Source organism: Cryptomeria japonica, chromosome 7, assembly GCF_030272615.1.
Source record: "Cryptomeria japonica chromosome 7, Sugi_1.0, whole genome shotgun sequence".
NCBI classification, from domain to species: Eukaryota; Viridiplantae; Streptophyta; class Pinopsida; order Cupressales; family Cupressaceae; genus Cryptomeria; species Cryptomeria japonica.
The window spans coordinates 71,026,642-71,049,262 of record NC_081411.1 but is presented as its reverse complement, the minus strand read 5'-3'; the positions used below and the strand labels follow the sequence as shown (position 1 = coordinate 71,049,262).

At 31.1% G+C, this 22,621-nt stretch overlaps 1 protein-coding gene across 1 annotated transcript; it reads left to right on the top strand.

Annotated features, from left to right (window-relative positions):
- The first annotated feature begins 5,408 nt into the window (after window positions 1-5,408).
- Window positions 5,409-22,296, top strand: LOC131064494 (LOB domain-containing protein 1). Its single transcript, XM_057998647.2, has 2 exons — window positions 5,409-5,629; window positions 21,804-22,296. The coding sequence occupies exons 1-2, from the start codon at window positions 5,468-5,470 to the stop codon at window positions 22,128-22,130; spliced, it is 489 nt and encodes a 162-aa protein (XP_057854630.1). The 5' UTR covers window positions 5,409-5,467; the 3' UTR covers window positions 22,131-22,296.
- The last annotated feature ends 325 nt before the right edge of the window (window positions 22,297-22,621 follow it).

The following is a 22,621-nucleotide window of genomic DNA, read 5'->3' as shown; positions in this document are numbered from 1 at the left end:
AAATTTGAAGAATAAATATTGGGTACATTGGATATATTTCTTGAGGTTTCCATGTACTTTTAATCATAATATTTTCCTTGACGTAAACTACATCCTTCTTAATGAGAAGGGTTTAGAAATAAATCACCTTTTAGAAAGACTTATTAATTAGGTAGCAAGAGGAAAAACAATGTCAAAGAAATAACATTCAACTCTTATTTGAAACATAATTGTGTACTTAAATATTTATTTAACTTTTTGTCTTAATAAAATAAAAAGGTTCTTTATTTGATACAAATCCTAAAATGCTAAACAAATATGTATATTTTTCATTTTTGTTTCTTGTTTTTTTCAATATAAATATATATAAATTGTTATTTGCAATTAAAAAGAAATTTAATTTTAATAATTATATTTTTAAGTGTTATAAAATTATTAAATAATTTAAATCTTCAAATGTAATATAATTTTGTCAAGTTTACTTCTAAGGGAGGTCTTTTCTTTTACTTGAAGAGTTGATTATAAACCTTTATAATATTGATAATCATATATTTTTTATTTTTATATCTAATCAATAATTTATTTATAATTTAATAATAATAATTATTTTTCTATAATTTTAAATTAGGAGAATTGTTTCTATAATCAACTAAATACTAACAAAATTCATTAGTGAAATAAAATTATCTTCTCATTTTAACTAGTCACTATCATTTATACTTTCAACAGTAATGCATAGTAACTGCAACAATCAATATTTGTTTCTCTTTATCTAAAACTATCAATTTTATTTTTAATTTCTCTACTCACAAGTCACAAGGTCGTCAATATTTAAAAGTGATTATAATAAAAACAATAAAATTTAACAACACTACTAAGGTCTCAATATCAAATTCAAAGTGAACCAATCCATTTGTATATGCCCTTTAATAACAAAAAAATTCTTCATCAATCTTTGACAAATATATGTTTTCAAGAATCAACTAAACTTCAACTACATTGATAGTAGTTGTGCTTGATAGGAATCAAAATTTAAGCCAATATCAACCCTAATAAACCCTAATAACTAGGAATCAACTCAACTTCAACTATACAGATCATAGCTTATTTTTAATATGAATCAAACGTTAAGACCACAACCAACCCTAATAGCTTTAATCTTCGTTAACTCAATAAAATTGTTAGGCATGCTAGAACTATAGGCGAGGTTGCATTTTTTAAAAACAATTAATTAGTGAATAAACTTTTTAATAGCCTTTTAATAGAAACCAATCAAAATCAAGTGAATTTTTTTTTTCCAATGTTAAGAAATATTTGATAATGAAAAGTAATAAAAAATCAATAAAAGAATTATTTTTTAATTTTAATAATTAAATTTAAATGAGATACATAAGAATGGGTTTTTTTGGGTATAATAAGTAAAATTAATTTGATGAAAGTATGATAATTTAAAATTGAATAATTGATCTTAAATAAAATAAAACATAAAAATTAAAATCATTAATAATATAATTTTTTTCAATAATAAAATTTAAATTTATTTTAATTATTGAATAAATTTTACATGTTTATTATAATGAAAAATAAAAAAATTATTAAAATCAAAAAAATAATTTACTTTCACTTCCACTTACCTCTAATTATATTTATTAAACTATGTTTTATAAAAATCATCAATTGTAAATGTTAATTCAATTGTTTTTTTTTTTTTTAAATTATGTAAGTGAAGTCTTATTAAATGAAATACACAAGAAATAATATAAAAGAATAAAAATTCAATAAGTAAAAAATAATTTTATTGAAGTATGATATTTTAAAACTCAACCATTAAACCTAAAAAAATAAAATATAAAAAATCAATAATAACACAAATTCTAAATTAGTAAGGGTTGAAAGAGTGAAATTTAGAGTATTACAATTCAATATAACATCAATTGTCTATATATTATGTCAATTGACTTATCAATTTTTAAATTTGTCAAATTCAAATACAATTATTACAATATTAAAATATTATGAATGAGTTGTGGCAAGTCCCCTGCTTATAACTAAGGTTTCAGGCCCTAATAGTTGTGCATCTGATATGGCATCACCTGATTGGTTACTTTTTACAATAATAGTACATTTTTTAACAACTATTGGTACATTTCCTAACAACTGTTGGTACATTTCCTAACAAAAATTGATATTTTTTGTTTCAAACAATAGGTTTTATTTGTTCAATTTTTGGAACAAAAGATATCAACAACCCTCACAACAATTGGTACATGCTCAACTACTGGTTCCTTTCCCCTATATAGCTGTAGAATACCAAACAGCTGAAAAACATAATTCCAAACTATTACATCTAGACACATATAAACATAAAGAAGCCGTAAGGACATAAAAGAGAACCATCGAAATGCTAGTAATAAGCTTTTGTATTGATATAAAATCTGTTTTCAGAAGTGGTGTGGATGATCGCATAGCAGCAACATCTCCTTACTATTATAAAATTTAAACCTTAAAAACACTTTTAGTTTATTTAGCCGTATAAACGGAAACTAGATGACGATATCTTCACATGCGGATGCATCTATCCAAGATTCCAAAGTAGTGAATACTCATTAATAGTTACTAAATATGGTCAAATATGTACAAATGAAAAATACTTTTAACAACAAACGAATAATGAGTGTGGATCAAATAATGATGATGTTGACACCAATAGCAGGCGATGCATTATTTTCTCAAGTACGGAATCGACCGCCTCATTCCCCTCAACTGATATGAATAGTTTTCTCTTATTTTCCTATTCCTTTTCCGTCTCATATTCCCACATAAACCCGTACTTCATTTGTTTGAATTGAAAAAATGAATCTTGCATGCCTAACAACTGCTTTTCCGTCCAGAAGTTTGAAAATGTTTTTATTAGCCCGTAACTTTTTTCAAATTCTAGTACACAACTTTTTTCTAATCAGGAATTTAAAATGTGTCTGAATGGTTGATTAGCCTGCATTATAAAATAGTTATGCTAGGGTTCCATTAGCACCAGACATGGCAAGAAGAATAAATGTATCCTGCGGGGCCTGTAGAGTGCAACGCAAAAAATGCTGTGAAGAATGCATTTTCGCTCCACATTTTCCTCCCGATGATCCTCTCAAATTCACAATCGTGCACAAAGTTTTTGGAGCCAGAAATATCATCAAGCTGCTTCAAGTAATTTCTATCCATGTTCTCATTTTTATTATTGTTCAAACAGCTTTTAAATTAGCAATAGAAATTACCTGGTTTTTAGATTCACATTGTATGGCTTCCTAGATTTGCAGATGCATAACAGCGGCATCTTATTTGATATTTTAAACAGCCACTGTTCCACTTTTTTAGGTGAAGGCGCATATTAATTTGTTGGCTTTCATGTGATATTTTTTTTTGGTTCCATTGACCTATTTTTTTGGTAATATAACTTGATAATTTGTGAATTCCATTGTATGATGAATTTTTTCATCAATTTTTTATTTCATATCATACAATATGAAACATCATACAACTTTAATTTAATTTTTTTTCTTTATATTAATGGATTTTAATCTTAAAGACTATATATAGATTATTGTGTGTTTAGTAGTTAAGTTCTGAGGGAACCTGCGTTCAACAGATGGCTTTTTCTTGTTGGTATAATCTTCAAAGTACCTTAGATTTACGACAACATCCTGTTCTAGTGTTACTTATTTCCACGGACATAAAGGCTTCTTAATGTCTAAGTTACTTTGTTCCTTCGGTTTACCACACTCCATGGTGATTAAAAATAAACTGCCTTTTAGAAACACTTGTTTATTAGGTAGCAAGAGGAAATACGATGTCAAAGAAATTATGTTCAACTCTTATTGTAAACATAATTGCTTGCTTAAATATTTATTTAACTTTTTGTCTTCATCAAATAAAAGGTTCGTTATGTGAGACAAATCCAAAAATGCCAAACAAATTTGTATATTTTTAATTTTTGTTTCTTGTTTCTTTATATGGATTGAGGGAAGGGTCGGTGAAATAAGAAAATCATTGTTCATAAATTGATTTTTTTCTACTATAGACTTTTAAAAAATTTAATTGGGGATATTTCAATGGACAACACTAAGAATTTTATTGTTATAAAAATAGATAAACTAATTTTCACATCTAATTGTTTCAATGAGATATTCAATTGAAATATTTAATCTACATAAGAGTTGTTATTTTTTTCACATTTTTAAATATATTTTTCATATAAATATATATAAATTGTTATTTACAATTGAATTTTTATTTTATTTTAAGAAGTATATTTTTAAGTGTTATAAAATTATTAAATTATTCAAATCTTCTTCAATCTTCAAACCTAATATAATCTTATCAAATTTACTTCCAGGGGATGTCTTTTATCTTGAGATTATTTTATTTTATTTACACTTTTGCTTTTCTTTTAGGTGAGGGGTTGATTTTAAATCTTTAATTGCTCTACTCACAAGTCACTAGGTCATCAATATTTAAAAATTTTATTATAAAACAAAATCAACTTTAACAACACTATTAAGGTCTTAATATCCAAATTCAAAAGATTTGTGTTCATCAATCTTTAACAAATATATGCTTTCAAGAATCAACTAAACTTCAACTATATTAGTAGGAATTGTGCCTAATAGGAATCAAAATTGATGTCAATATCAACCCTAATCAACTCAACTTATACTATACTAGTCATAGTTTGTTCTTAATATGAATCAAACTTGTGCCCCATAACCAACCCTAATAGCTATAATCTTCATTTTTTCATTAAAATTGTGAGACACCTTATTTGCATTTTATTTTTCTATTACAAACTATTATCCCACATGCTTATAAATTTATATGTTATAACTAATCTATTTACTAACCAACAAATACAATTATTACAATATTAAAATACTTTTAATTATTTGAAATTGAAAATCTTATTAAATATTATTATAAAATTCATACCTTAAAAACTCTCTAGTTTATTTAGCCGTATAAACAAAAAGTAGATGACGACATCTTCACGTGCGGATGCATCTATCCAAAACAGTGAATGCACAATAGTAATTATTAAATATGGTAAAACATGTACAGATGAAAAATACTTTTGGCCCCAAACAAATAATGACTGTGGATCAAATAATGATGATGTTGACACCCGTGTCGGCGAGGCATTGTTTTCTCAAGTACGGAATCGATTGCCGCCTCCCACTCAACTTGCCTGGATAGTTTTCTCTTATTTTCCTATTCGTTTTTCTTCTCATATTTCCACATAAACCGGGCATTTCCATGTGTTTCAATTGAAAAAATGGGTCTTGCACGTCCAACAGGTACTTTTCTCTGCAGTAGTTTGAAAATCTTTATTAGCCGATAAACAACTTCTTTCTGATTGTAGTCCACACCATTTTTCTAATCAGGAGTTTAACAAGCGTAGGAATGGTTTATTAGTCCACACATTAGGGTTCCATTAGCACCAGACATGGCAAGAAGAATAAATGTATCCTGCGGAGCCTGTAGAGCGCAACGCAAGAAATGCTCACAAGAATGTACTTTGGCTCCACATTTTCCTCCCGATGATCCTCTCAAATTCACCATCGTGCAGAAAGTATTTGGAGCCAAAAATATCATCAAGTTGCTTCAAGTAATTTCTATCCATGTTCTCATTTTAGTTATTGTTCAAACAGCTTTTGAATTAGCAACAGAACTCACCTGCTTTTGAAAGGTACCATCTGTTTCTCTAAAATTTATTTCCTTGCGCATGACTTAAAATTTACATGGTATGATACCTGTGATTCACATAGTATGGCATCCAAGATTTGCAGATACATAACAACAGCATCTTAATTGATTTTTTAAACGGCGGCTGCTGAATTTTTTTAAGCTGAATGTGGTTATGAAGCGTGTTGGCTTGACTCTGTTTGTTTGTCTAATTTGTGTTGATGCTTTGATGATTTTTTAATTCGATTGTATGATTTAAATTTTTAATCAACATTTCGAATCATATTACATAATCCACCATAAAATATGTTCATAGTAAAAATTTCGCACAGCTTCATTCCTATAAATCTTAAAAGCTCTATATATCTTATGAGGAGTTTAGTAGTTTAGTTTATGGAGCGTTTAGTAGTTATAGTTCTGATAGAACCTGCGTTCAACAGATGGTCTTATCTGGTTGGTTTAATTTTCAAAGTACGTTAGATTTACGAGACGTCCTGTTCTAGTGCTACTTATTTCCACAGACATAAGGGCTTCTTAATGTCTAAGTTACTTTGTTGGGCTTTCTTACTACTTGCTTCCCAAGGTATCACATACGCACAAGAATTTAGTTCGGGCTTATATAAATAGACACGGTTTTGGATAGAGAACGACTCTGTATAGTCCTAAGAATGTGAAGTCTCATTAAGGCAAGATTTATTTGAAATTTTTGTTTTATTGAAATAGTCACCTAATTATCTGACCCTCCTCTCCTTCTGTAAATGCCTGGCAACCAGGGAACATTGGCCTGATTTTTCATTACTAAATCGATGGTCTGGAATGTCCTTGATTTATTACTCACAACTTAACTTAATTGAATGGGATTCAGGCTTTACAGAAATTGAAATCAAATCAATTTTGAGCAGAAAGATTGCAAAGAAACTTCCACTATTGAGAAGTTAAAGTGATCTACGTAACCAAGAGTAAAGAGTATCTGAAACTAATTTATCTAGGACATGATGTGAAGGTTGGAGTAAAGCCTTTTAAATTTACGAAGGAAAACAAGAAAAAACTCGACTAAGTCTAGATTTTTGAGGAATACCTATGGGACCTTATTGTCTTTCTTTCTATATTAAGATCTATCATCATGAATGCTATATTAAGTGGACACTCATGTCTAAGCTTAATAGGATCTCATCTTATGCATATCCAGATGCAATATTCTTAGTTCATTCATATATTTTCTAGTAGTTAGCCTTTTGATAGGAAGCCATTGCAATTTGGGTTGTGATCCCTCTAGCAATGAGCCTTTGTAATTCCATATAACTATTTATATTATCTTGAGAGTTAACCCTCTACGTGGTTTTTCCCATTTGGGTTTGTCACATATTAAAATTCTAGTTTGTCTCTTCTAGATGTGTATGTTTTGCATTTCATTTCTATTACATATATCATTTCATGCTAAGGTTAGTTGAGATCAAATTAAGTTTCAGAATTTCAGAGTGTTTTGTTCAGGGAATACTAATTCACCCACACACCCCCCCCTCCCTCTCTCTCCCACCACCCTCTTCTCAGTATTCTGGTCTATTCAACATAATAGGTCTAGGGTCTCTAGGCTTACTCGAGGATATGATCATCTCATTCTTTCGCTTTTGATAAGATAGAAAAATGTTGCTACTTCAAGGCTTAATAGGATCAAGTTGTTTAGGAAAAAAGTAATCAAGGGGTGAAATTTCCATGATTTTCCATGGATTGGTAAAGGCTATGATTAATTGTTATGATAGTGCACCATTATAAGAGAATTTCAAGCAATTATGAATGACAAAAGGCATAGGTTCAAAGAACCAAGGATATCCCAACATCACACAAATTTGATTTAGTGTAGGAATGATAGAAAAAGTCACATCTAAGCTCTTAGTACCAACCTTGACCAGAAGGGAAATAGAACCAATAGTAGGGCAAGACAAACCATCATACACCTTGGCCATAACATCAGATTTATCATATGTTACTTGTTCCTTGATGAAATTGTAAAATATAAAGATATTCTTTAGTGATCATGTTCACCATACATACTAGATTAATGAGTACTCCTTGTGAGAGTTTTTCATTGATCTTTGCAGTAATATATAATGGGCCATCAGGTGCAATAATAGTCTCACTAGGAAAAAAAGTAATGCATAAGTCTTTAGGAGGTATAGGTTTATCCATAAGATTAACAATATTACCAGACTCCATACCAAGGTCATTAGGAGAAAATTCAAGAGACTCAAACTCAACAACATTGGTAGAGTGAGAAGGCAAAGAATTGGTGAAGATTTAGAGATTTTGATTAGGAGGAACAATTGATATTTTTCCATTGTCATTCAAACCAACTACAGATATAGTGTTATTGTCAATGAAGTCTTGAATATTATTCCTCGAAGTATAAAAATTCTTAACATCATGGCCGGCTTGATAGTGATATTGACAAATAGCTGTAGGATCATGATAGGGTGGCGATGGAAGAGTTAGTTGATCTAATGAGAGGAAGTTTTAACACATTAGCTTTTATCAACCTTGACTTTATACTATGTAAAGACTCAAAAAGAGGAGTGAATTATTTTTTAAAGTATTTAGATAAAGGAGGCACACTTCATGTCATGGCTACCACTAATGTATAGATGTTGTCATTATCTTGATGTATCCTTTAATACTTTTATACTTGGAAAAACATTGTTGAGAAGTCCCATTATTATCAACTAGAGTAATTGAAGGAGTGATTCAAATTGACTCACTTGAAGTTGATTGTTATGAAGCACTGCACACAATTGCATATTGAAAGTAAACTCAGGAAATAGAATTTTATCTCTAATATCTTTTTGGAAATCAGATAAAAACGTTCTTTCAACATCATGGTCAGGCATCAGATAAGAAATTTGAGAATACCAATATTTATATCTAGCAATAAAATCAGTCACTTTTTCTTTAACTCTTTGCTTACAATAAATCAAATCAGTCCAAGTAATCTTAGAACCAATATTATTTTAAAATTGTTTATCAAAAGCATTAGCCAATTTTTGGAAAAAAGTGATAGAATAAGGAGACAAACAATAATGCTATTCAAAATATTTATTGCCAAGGTTTCTAGTAAACAATTTAGCCATAAGTCTTTGGTCATGTGCAAAATCACTACATAAAGTTTGAAATGTTTTCACGTGAGTCAAGGGTGTTGCAAAGTTGATCAAAATGAGTTGCTTATGTGTTGTCATTGATGTCAACATGATTTGGTTGTCATTAGTGACTAATTGATATGTGTTGTTTATTTTTCTATGACGTTATGCTGAGAAATTTGTTTCGCATGTCTTCTATGTTGTATATCTATTATTGAGGCTTACATGTGTTGTTAAGGTATGTCTAGAGATGTTATATTTTTAGATTTGGTTCTCCATATTTCTATGACAAGGAAGTTGTGTTTACTAGTGCATTTGATAGTGATTCACTTTCTTTCTATATGAAATACATGTTGTGCATTTCTTCACATTATGGTTTGTCGCATTACAGTTTCAGATTTAAGTTAAAATTTCCTTACCTTCGTTGGCACATTTTCTTTGGCTTTAGAAGTGTGATTTCAAGTTTGATGGTGTTTAGTTTAGGTTTGGTTGACCTCAGATGTTTACACTTAACATTGTTTCTCTGATGACTATGTACTTTTGCATATTGTGCTTGATAATTATTTTGGTCTTGATTAAGATGTGTTGTGGTCCACTTTACACTTTTTCCACCTCGAGAATGTTTAGTGCCAACCTTATTTCAATTATGTTTGGTTAAGTTTCTTAGCTAACCTTGGGAGACTTTCCATATGTGAGGATGATATAGATAAGCGATAACTTGTAGAGGATGATGTGGGTGTTGTGTATGTGAACGAAAGTGAAATGTGATGAAGGTGTATAAAAGAGGATCTATCATCCTAATTATTTGATGACTAGTGTGTTGAGTTGGTCATAAGTGTTGAGTAGTGTAAGATTTCATGTGTTAGCTACTAGAAGTAGTGAATTGAAGGTATCTACAGATCTTACGGTTGTAAAAATGCATCAGTGGTAGATTATTTCTCTTTTATTCATCTTGATTTAGGCAATGAGCCCACTAGCAGTGAGCCTCTCTTTCTTTCTCTTGAGTAGTGATCCATGTAATAGTGAGCCTTGCTTTATAAAAATCACCTTAATTGTTGTCACCCTAACATGTGTTCATATATTTAGAATATCTTCTCTATGGTTGTTCACCCAATAAGGTTTTCCATGTAAAATATAATGTCTCATTGTGTATGGCATTCTTTGGTGTTTCATGTTCATATCTTTCTATAGATTATGTGTTAAAGTTAAGTTGTTGTAGATCTGATTTGAGAAATATATTTAAGATTTTATACAACTAATTCACACCCCCTCTTAGTTGTATTGTGAGTTAGAATATTAAACAATTAGTATCAAAGTCATAGTTCCTTGGAGAAGAGCTTAACTTCTTGAGGAGATCCTAATGGAATACAAATTGAAAATCCCTATGTTTGTTGGATTTGACTATGGTTTTTCAGAAAATGAATATGTAAGGTTTCCTAATTTTTCTTGGCTATGAAGCATGAAAGCCTGTTATAAAGAAGTATGTTGAACTGAAAACTAGGGTGAACACTCCGAATGAGATCAAGGATTTTGAAGACAGTGAAAAATGAAGGTATGTTATCTTTAGTGCTCTTTCTAAGACTAATCTAATCAAGTTTGTATCTTTAGGACCTGCTTATGAAGTTTGGGATAAATTAGTAAGTAATTATGAAGGAGAAATGATACTATTAATGAAACTAAGTTGGAGAATGCTAAAACTAAATATGAATGCATGCAGAGGGAAGAAGAAGACAATATAACTAGCTACCTATAGAAGATATCTATGATGTTGTGAATGAGATTAAAGGTCTTGGAGGTAACTTACGGAAAGATGAAGTTGTGAAAAAGGTACTCAAAACTCTTACTAAACCTTATAGCTCTAAATTTTTAGCAATAGGAAAATCATAGAATCAAAGTAAGTACATGAGAGAATGCTTCTATAGCTCTTTATTGCTTTTGAGATGAGAGAATTGGGTACTACTAGTGCAAGAACAAAAATATTTAGGGCTACTAGATCAGCAAAAGATAAGGAACTTGTTGAAGAGAACTTTGATGAGATTGAGGTGAACTTTGTGAGGATGAAGAAAAGAGTCAGAAAGTACAAAGGTAATTTATTCTTTAAGTGTTTCAGCTTTGGAAAGATAGATCATTATGCTTCTAGATGTCCTAATAGAATTGCAACTCAAAAGAATAACGAATTCAAAGGAAAATTCAATAAGAAGGCCTACTATGTTAAATAAGATGCAAACATTACTCATTATGAATTTTATAATGAAGAACATAGTGAATGTTTATTTTTGGCTCTAAAAGAAGAATCTCATTCTACTAACCTTGATAAAGTTGTGAAGGAAAAAACTCTCGAAGATGCTACTAAAGAAGAAAGTACTATTGTATTAGATAAAGATGAATGAGTTATTGATAGGAGATGTCCAAATCATATGACTAGTGACAAGAGTAAGTTTGTAAAGATTTGAAAATTTAATGGAGGAGTTGTTAGATTTGGAGATGATCAAACAACTAGCATAGTTGGAATTGGTTTAATCAGATTTGATAGCATACATAATATTGGTGATTTTTTATATGTTAAAGGATTAAATTATAACCAATTGAGTGTTGTTAAAATGCATGGAAATGAATATAATGTTTTTTTAGGATGATGTGTGTGAGATCGGGAAAAGGTCTGGAACTGTGATTGCAGCAAGAAAGAAGACATATGGAAATATATATTAGTTGAAGACTACTTATGGATTCTACTTGATGAAACAAATTATTGAGAGTTGGCTATGGCATAAGAGGATGTGTCACATTAATTTTGAGAATCTGGTGATGATTAGCTCAATTCAAGTTGTGAGAGATTTATCAAAGATCACAAAATCTACTAATGATATATGCAAAGAATGTCAAGTTGAAAAATAAACAAAGAGAACTTTCAAAGTTAGGGAACAACCTTCTATTGGACTGCTGGAGTTAGTGCACACTGATCTTTGTGGTCTAACCAAAGCTAGAAGTCAATAATGTCATGGGTATTTCATGCTCTTAACTGATGATTTCTCTAAAATGACTTTTGTTACTTTCTTAAGAGAAAAATATGAAGCTCTCGAAAATTTTAAGAAATTCAAGGTCATGGTTGAAAATGAGAGACAAAAAAATCAAATGTTTTAGGTCTGATAGAGGTGGAGAGTTTACTACTGATGAATTCAATAACTTATGAAAATCATAGGATGAGAAGACTCTTGTTTTTTACTAGGACACCATAGCAGAATGGTGTAGCTAAATGGATAAATAGAACAATTCAAGAGGCTACTAGAAAAATGAAGAATGAATGAAGTCTACAAGAAATCTACTAGAAGGAAGCAATATACACTACAGTATACACTCTTAATAGAGTATAGATTTGGAGGAATCATGGGAAGACATATTATTAACTTTGGTATGGAAGGACTCTATCTATAAAATATTTCAAAGTATTTAGAAGTAAATGATATTTCAAGAAGAATAAAATTTAGGAAAGTTTTACACAAGAGATTATAAAGATGGTTTTCCTAGCTACTCTACTAAACAAAATATTATAGATGTTACAATAAAATATTGAGAAGAATTGTTGATAGTCCAAATGTAAAATTTGATGAAGACACTTCAAACGACACGGTTCTAGAGTTCGGATATGAATCTGATAAGTCTATGAGAAAATCTAGAAGAAGAAAAGGATGAAGAAATTAAGGTATAGGGTGATAAGGAAGATACTCCAAAAATTGCTCCAAAGATACTGATATATGTGTAGAAGAATCATTCAGAGAAACAGGTTATTTGAGACAAGAAAAAAGGTGTTATCACAAGAAGTAAGGCTAATGATGAATAGGTAAACTTATGCTTAATTTTTAAAATCAAACCAAAAATAGTAAAGGATTCTTGCACTGATTATCATTGGATGAAAGCTATGAAAGAATAATTGGAATAGATTGAGAAAAATGAGACTTTCCCAAGAACTTGTCCTAGGATTGGTTGACAAGAATGTGATAGGAACTAAATGGGTATTTCAGAATAAATTGGATGAGGATGGTCACATAGTGAGAAAAAAAGCAAGAATTGTATGTAAAGGCTATTGCTTGATTGAAGGAATGTATTTTGACAAAACTTATGCTCCTATAGCAAGAATGGAAGCTATCCAAATGTTTTTGGCTTTTGCACCATGTAAGGATTTCGAGGTCTATCAGATGGATGTGAAGTTTGTATTCCTAAATAGAGAACTGAAAGAGGAAGTATACATAAAATAACTAGAAGTATTTAATCTATTAGAAACTCCAGATATAGTTTGTAAATTGAAGAATGTGTCGTACGGACCGAAGCAAGCTCCAAAATCTTGGTATTCAAGGATTGATAGGTATTTGCTAAAGCAAGGCTTTCAAAAAGGTTCTACTAACAACAATCTTTGTTTTAAGGTTGTATAACATGACATCTTGATTGTAGTTGTTTATGTGGATGATATAATCTTTGGAGGAAATGGTGGTATGTGCAAGAAGTTTTATGATGAAATGCAAGAAGAGTTTGAAATTTCTATGATTGAAGAGATGAATTTATTTCTTGGTTTACAAGTTAATCAGAAATAAGATGGTGTATTTATTTCATAATCTAAGTATGTCAAAGAAATGTTGAAGAACTTTGGAATGGAAAATGCTACACTTGCATGTACTCCTATGGCTACTAGTAGTAAGTTGAGAAAATATGTTCAGTTAAAAAAGATTGATCAAAGCATATACAGATCAATGATTGGGAATTATTGCACTTGATTGCTACTAGACCAGATATCCTGTAGGTTGTTTGTCTTGTGCTAGATTTTAGCAAGATTGGTCAGAGAGACATGTTGTTGCAATGAAAATAATTTCTCGATACTTGAAAGGAACAAAAGACTATGGTTTATGGTACCCTAAAATATGGTGTAGACATGGTCTGATATGTCCTCAAAGAGAACAAACTAGAGAATGCAAAAGGATTAACACAATGAAAGCAAAAATAAAACATAGATAAAATGTAAAATTAGATATCCACATCATCATATTATCATCATAGAACGTATGGTTACATGTAGGATAAAATGACTAGTTTCATACTACATGTCAGATTACAATCCATCTTAAACTCCAAGAGGCTTTTCAATTACAATTCCACTGACTAGATACTCATAACCTTTGAATTGCTTCCTAAGAATCACATATAACAATATATATACCCTCCAGAACACATCTAGGTCTTCAACAACATATTACATTTACCAAGAAAGGAAAAAAAAAATTTGCAAATAGGTTAGCCTCAAGAATGAAAGGAAAATCCTATGGAAAAGAGAAACCAAGAAGCACGGATCGAATGGAAGGTCAGCCAAGGACTTAAGAACATCAAGCAAGGCACCAAATGGATCCTCCAACCAAGAAATTTCTCAGTATGAGAAGGAAACACCAACATAGACAATAAGCTCAAAAATTGATCCGGGAACCAAGAACAACCAATATGGAAGTGATGACTCACCGAAAAAGATTCCAAATGAACTTAAAATCTAGGATAATACACAAGAAAAAACCTGGAAACCAAAAATATGATCCGTAATGAAAAAGAACCAACTACCGGAACACACTAAAAGAAACATAGAAAAATTCTACAAGAACTAAATAAGAGAAAAACTAAGGAAATATTTTTAGTTGATGCAATATTTCTCATAGACTAGGGATGCTCCTGCATCAGACACCCCAAGTAGAAAGAGATGTTCCATGAGAGGCAAGTCATGAACATCTAAAAGGATTTGGGATATAAATCTCATGCTCATTTCCGATCCAAACATCTTCTTTGTCTGCAAACCTCTTCCTTACCTCCTCTGGAACCTCAACTAGATTCTCTAACTCCTAATTATCTTTACTTCTCTTCCCTTGCTTCAGACTTATACACTATTTTAATTAATACTCTCTTTCTTCAGCAAAATATTTCATCTATTTTTCCACCATAACCTTATTTCCATTTCGTTCCTTTTGAGTTTCAGAGTTATCTACTAGACCCTTCTGCAAATCCATGCCACCCTCTGACACAACCTCTACAACTAGTTTCTCAGCACTGCACATTCTCTCAAGGATCAAATTCCTCACTTCCTTCTCTTCCTCCCTCAAAGAAGCCAATGTTAAATTTTGTCCATCCTTCTCAATAGTGATTAGGTTTCTTCTACAATCATAGATAGGTCCTTTGTCAAACTGCCAAGGTCTTCCCAACAAAACATGATAATCACTCATAGACAAAACATTGCATAAGAACTCATCCCTAAAAGGTCCAATATTAAAATTCACCAAACACAACTCTTTTACTTATAACTTCTCATTATCTTGCAACTAATTTAGATGGTAATGGCAAGGGTACTTAAGTCTCTTCAATCCAAGCCTCTCTATCATCTCCCCACACACAAAATTATCAATACTTCCACTATACACAATAACTTTACAACACTTACCACCAAATTTATACATAGTCCATAAAAGATCCTTCCTCTGATTAGATATGGTATCTTCACTCCTCCGCTCCATCAAGACTCTTTTAAATATAAAGGATTCTCCCTGCTTCAGTTCCAACACATTCTCACTAATAAGTCTAACTTCCTAATCCTCATTTGCCACATAAATCCTTTCCATCCCTTGCTTGAAATCAAAAGATCTATATCTAGTTTCTACACACTTGAAACATCTGGCCAAGAATTATCTACTGCTACTCCCTTTTCTATGTGTCTTCTGGTCCAGTTCTTTAATCCACTTAGGTTTTTTTTCTTCTTCAACATTCTGCTTCTCTACACTTCCACTCATCTACCCTTTATATCTCTCGTTTACTCTAGGGTTATTTTGTTATCTTCTTTTCAAATTCTCCTCAACCTTCAAAGCATATTGGTAAGCCTCTTCAATTATGAATATCTTTAGCATACTCCTCTCATTCCAAATGTTAAATGTAAGTCTCCTTGAATGAACTTAGCCTTAAATCTCGGTACCATATGTCTCCATAAAGTGATCTTCATCTCACCATTCTCAACTCTATCTCTCTACAACTCCTCCCATCATAAATCCACATACCCTTTCAACTTAGTCTATGCCAACTAGACTCTTTGTGGGTCCTTAATATCCTCAATCTCAAATTAGTCTTCCAACTTTCTGATCCAATCAATTAGATCTTCCAGATTTAGTGTCCTAGAAAATTTCAGAATATCCACCTTATGAAATTTGATCACTCATGCCACCACTCTCATAAATCTTTTTTCTCTTTCATCTTTCAATCATTCAACTTCCTCGACCTCAAGCTCTTCTCTAGCCTTTTCATATTCATCCTTAGATTTTGGATTCCTCTGCAAACCATCTAATGCATTTTGAATCTTTTTCCTCATCTCATTCTTGAAATCCCTCATCATCTGGTTTACCCTATGGGGGTTCATCATTCTAGGTGGCATCTCCTCCTTTTCTCTAGTGCAATTGCCTCAACTCATAGATTTGATTACCAATTTCAGTTTCCTCACACTTGACAATCTATGAAACACAACTCACAACCTACCTCTACTCGACGATCTGTTCACCCAAAGGAATGCCTCAAGGTTCATGCAACGAACTCTAATACCACTTGGTACAACCATGGTCTGGTGGATCCTCAAATAGAACAAACCAGATCATGCAACAAAAGTAACACAATAGAAGCAATAACAAAACATAGATAAAATACAAAATCAGATATTTGCATCATCATATTAACATCATAGAACATCTAGTAATCATCAAGTTACATGCGGGCTAACATACCCAGTTTCAGACTACATGCCAGATTACAATCCATTCGGACCTCCAAGAGGTATCCAAATTACAATTCCAGAGACGAGATACTCATAACCTTAGAACTACTTCCTAAGGATGACATATAATAATATATACCCTCAGGAGCACATCTGGGTCCAAAAAAGGAAAATGAAATGTGCAAATAGGTCAGCCCCAAGAATGAAAGGAAAATCCTCCGAAAAAGAGTAACCAAGAAGCACAGATCAAACGAAAGGTTGGCCAAGGACTCAAGAACATCGAGAAAGGTACCAAATGGATCCACCATCCAAGAAATCATTTTTCATGAGATGTAATCACCAATATAGACAATAAGCTCAAAAATTACTTTGGGAATCAAGAATAGCCAATGCGGAAGTGATGACTCATCGGAAAATAATCCAAATGAACTAAAAATCTAGAATAATACACAAGAACAAGCCTATAAATAAAAAAATCTTATCCGTAACAAAAAAGAACCAGCTACCAAAACACACTAAAAGAAACACATAAAACTACTACAAGAAATGAACACGAACAAAACTAAGGAAATATTTTTTGTTGATGCAAGATTACTCATAGAGTAGTGATGCTCCTTCATCAAAATATCTTATTTGACTCTTATTGCCTACATAGATGCAGATTAGGTTTGTTGTGTGGACATGAAAAGTACTAGTGGGGGTGCATTTTTTCTTGGACTCTGATTGTTTGCTTAGTCAAGTAAGAAACAAGATTCATTATCTCTATCTTGGTCAAGTATATTGTTGTTGCTAATTTTCATACTCAGGTATTATGGATGAAACAAACTTCGAAGGACATTGGAATATTGGGTGATGAACCTATTTCTATCTTTTGTAACAATACCAGTATAATTAATATTTCTTAAAATATTTTATTACATTCATGAATGAAACACATTTCAATTCAGTAACACTTCTTGATGGATAATTTTTTTGGAGAATGAAGTAATGTTTTATTATTTGCCTACAAAGGAATAGATTTATGATATCTTTACTAAAGCTCTTGCCAAAGATATTTTTTAATATCTTCAAGAGAAATTGGGGGTTATTGTATCTCCTTTTCTAAACTAAATGCATATAGAGATGCATTATTCCATTAAATTTCATGAATACTACTATTCTAAAATAATGATTTGATACTTCTTCTTAGGGGGATCTTGGTGTAGTTGCAACTTTCTAAAGAGTTGAACATAATGAGGTAACAATGTTTTTATCAAGGCCTTTGTCCTTTATGGAAAAGGAGGAGAGAATGAGAATATAATATATTAGGAAAAAGGGGAGAGAATGTAAAAATGCATATGTTTCTTGATTATGGTATGAGGGTTATTATTGTTGTTCTTGATGTTTTGCCATCAATGAAAAAGGGGGAGATTGTTGCAAAGTTGAATAGAATGAAATACTTATGTATTTTCATTGATATTAACATGTTTTGGTTATCATTAATGACTGATTAGTATAAGTTTTGTTGAGTTTTTTTGTGTAGTTATGCTAAGAGATTTGCTTTGCATATCTTATATGTTGTATATTTATCTTGCAGTTTCTAGCTATGTTGTTAAGCTATGCATAGAGATGTTATATTCTAGATTTGGTGCTCTAGAGTTTTGTGACAAAAAAGTTGTGTCTATCAATATGTTTGACAATGTTTCATAGTGTTTCCATATGAAATGCATGCTCCACTTTTCTCTATATTATGATTTCTGGCATTGTTGTTTTGGGGTTAAGTTGATAATGACCTTAGCTTCATTCTATTCAGTTGGCATGTGTTGTTGGGCTTCAGAAGCATAATTTCAGGTATGATAGTGTTTACTCTAGCTTGGGTAGACCTCAGGTGTTTAATCTTCACATTGTTGCTTTGATGATTATGGAATTTTTCATAATGTGTTTGGTAATTATTTTCATCCTGATTAAGATGTGATGTTGTCTAGTTTACATTCTTTCCCACCACAATAATATTTAGTGCTGATCTTATTTAAACTGTGTTTGGTTAAGTTGCTCAGTTGATATTGGGAAAATTTTCATATGTGAGGATGATATAAATAATAGATAACTTATAGAGGATTATGTGGGTGTTGTGTATGTGAAAGAGAGTGAAATACAATGAAGGTATACAAAAGAGGATCTATCTTCCTGATTGTTTGATGACTAGTGTGTTGAGTAGTGTGATATTTCATGTGTTAGCTACTAGAAGCAGTGAGCCGAAGGTATCTATAAATATTATGATTGCAAAAGTATAAGTAATGAATTCTTTCTCTTTTATTCTTCTTCATTCTAGTACTGAGCCTTCTAACAGTGAATTTAACCACTAAATTCATGTAATTCAATTAAAAATGAGATCTATGAGTAAGTTTGAATTTTAAAATGCATAAACAATCAAATCAGAGAAAATAAATCAAAATTATGCAACCCACAAGTTTAATTATAACTTAGGGTTTCATGAATTTAACCTCTAAATTTATGAAATTCAATTGAAAATAAAGCTTATGAGAACAAGCTTGAATTTGAAAGTGCATACAAATTAGATTTGAGACCACAAATAAAAAATTAAACTGTAAGAAGTCAGGTTCACATAAAATGTATAGGGTGGAAAAGTTAGGGTTAAGGTTGGATTAAGATAATAAAATCACTAAATGACCTAATTAAACATTACATTTGGAAGGAGAAGGAGCTAATATATCTAGCCTCCAAAGAATGAGATTTTAATCGGTTTTACAGACTTTGGGTGGGGCCTTTGTCATTCTAAAATTGAATTCATTTGATTGTTTGATAATTAGGGAAAAATAGGTGATAATTGAAGTATTTTGACAGAAATAGTAAGCTATAAATGTTGCATGGATCCACTGACCTAGATCTAGGCAAACTAAGCTATCTACAATATATTCTCAAAAGTTTGACTTGATTTTTTGAGACTTGGTAATATTAATTTGGCATGGTCCTTTGAACTTTCCACCATCAAAAGTTGAACCTATCCATCATTGTGAACTCTATTGATTCTTCCAAGTACAACTCCATACCTATTCTAGCAAAAGAAAGAAAGGGAAATATGTTGGGAATAGGGATTCATCTTAGGTCAAACCTTGATTTTGGAGCTTACCATGAATTTGAATTGTTAAATGCAATAGAAGACTATAGTAAAAACTTTCCTTTTTAGGCAAATTCTGAAAATTCTTGAAACACTAATGACATAGCTCAATGAATTTTTGTTTGACCTTCACAAAGGAATTAGGATTTCATGTATATTTTCTTGATAAAACATGGATCATAGATGTCATCTTTAATGTTTGAAACTTGGCTTCACTTCTTTTCCAATGCTTGATGAAAAATTGGTTACTTGCTCACTTGAATTTCCTCAATTGTAATTGAGATCTTGGATGAGGTTCGATTTCAAATGAGAGGGGTAGACCTAATTTTGTAGTTGCTTGTCAAAAAATGAATTGAATTTTTGACATAGGATCTAGGTCCTTGCCCAAATTATGTGACCATTATGAGGCCCCAAATTGGGCCCTTTTTGAGAGGTCATGCCTAGCACCATGGTCCTGGAAATTGATGTTTCAGGTTTTAGGCAGACTATGAAGGTGGTGAAAAAGAATATTTGTTAGATTATGTGAGAAAAATTAGCACTTCAGTTAAGCCTTGGAAGCTAAAGTGTCAAAGTGAGGTCCAAGAGGACAAAATTATAGGCGAGTACAATTTGTGATGCTACATCTCTTAATAGAATTTAACTCTCTTTGTAGGAATATTTTTGGGGAGAGATACAAAGACTACTAAAAATATGTAGTCTAATCAGCTGGGGTTTTGTTTCTATGCCTCAAAAAAGTAGTTGCCTTGGCCTTCAGTAGTTTGAGTTTTGTAATAGCTACTAAATCATATTAGATGTAGTGCAATATACATGATCAAAATTGAGTTAAATTTCTTGGTGGTATGGATTGTTTGTCCCATATTCATCATTTTGCAAATTTGGTTGAAGAAGTGCTAGAACTTTCAAGGCTATTAGAACTTTGTTGAATATATTTGATATAATATTTTTGATCAAATTAATAAAAAAATTCTAGTTAAGTATTATTAAGATGAAGTTATATCTCTTTTACATTTACAATTCTTGAGACAATTGAGATTTGTGAGGTTGGATTGGATAATGAAGGTTTTATTCATTTATTTTCCCCTTTAGCTATGGCGATTGGTTGTAATCATAAAATGAAGGCTCAGGCATTTTGACAAAAATGTGAGATAGATTCCCTCTACATTTCAAATAAAAGGAAGCTTGATTAATTTTATTGGAGATTAGGATCTCTAGCAAAACAAATTCTTCACCTTGTTCCAAATTTTGTGTTCATATTTTTAGAGAAGAGATATTGTTGTAGATTGTTTAATAGAATGGGCCGTTTATGTAAATGCAATTAGAATGTCATGGAATCTAAAAATTTGTCTATCATTAATTCCAAATAATTTTTGTGGATTCTTAATAATGCTTTGATCTTTCCTTTTGTTTTTCCTTCAAATTGCCTATTTTGTTGGGATCTTGATTTTCTCTTGAAAATAGTAGAGTATTGGAAAATGTTGTTGAATTTTAATTCTCATTCTTCAGATTTTTTTGATATCTTTTTCTATTTGAAAATCGTGTTGTTTTAATAAGTTCTTAACTTTTAGTTGATACATTTATTACAAATATTAAGTTTTCACAATCCATGTCATAGGAATCAGCTGTTTCTGAATTAGACTCTGTGAATTTTTTTTGTGTCAACGTTTCTCATCACACTTGGTGGTCCATCAGATTGCAAGAAAGGATAAAAAATGATGGATCTTGCAGTGTGATCCAAAAATGTTAATGCCAAAAAATTTCACACAATCTAATTCAGAAATAACTGATTCCTAATACATTTATACTTTCTGATGTTTTTTACAATTTATTATTTTCAATATCTGAACAGTTAATGGTAATTGCATATCTCATTTTCCTTTAAAAGTGTTAAATATTTGTCATATTTAATTATTTAAAATTGAAATCTAATTGTCTAGTGAACTTGATGATGTTTAAATAGGGCTATTTTTACAAGCATATGATAAACAATTTTATCTTTCTAAGAGAGAGTGAATGTGCTGATAATGTCATTTATAATTTTAGGTGAAGCAAAATTGAATAAAATGTGCTGTTGCTTCAGGAGGTGGAAGCTGACAAAAGAGGAGATGCGTTAAATAGCATGCTGTATGAAGCGAGTGCAAGGGTGAACGATCCCATTTATGGCTGTGCAGCTGAAGTTTATCAACTGCAGAAGGAAATTGCTGAGCTGGAATCCCAATTGGCAACCACAAAGGCAGAGCTAAACCAAATGCGGTCTGAGTATGGTAAGCTTGTATTTCTCATGGGCACTGGTTCTCTCGATGATCAACTTGTTTATCCAATAGATGCCACATCACCACCAGGAGAATATATCATCTATGAGGAAGTGGATCCCTTTCTGTCATGTGGTCCGTTATGGGAAGCATAGAATTATAAGAGTCAGTTGCTTGAGGTACCCTTCGAACATATATTCCTTACCGTTTGAAGGATTACATAGTCTATTCCAAGCAGCGATATTCTAACCATTGAAATAAAATATGGATAAGAGGTTTACATTACAGTATGTAAAATTATGGAGTTAAATAAAATATGGACAAGAGTACTATTTTACAGTATGTGAAATTCTACCTTCTTCTCATAATTCAATTCTTTATTATTAAGATTACGTTTATAAGTTCATAATTATTTAAATATATATTCTAATTAAGATATATTGCTTATTTATTGATAGATAGTTAACTTTCTAATTAATGATATGTTTTGTTATAATTTGTTTGAAATTATATTACTATAAACCTTTTGGTTTTTATATAATGGATTATAACGTAAAGAGGAAGCATATATCTAAATCAACAGTCATCTTGTGATTAAACTGCCGGCATAAGATTGCGCTCGCCGGGCATTCAACCTTTCAATCTA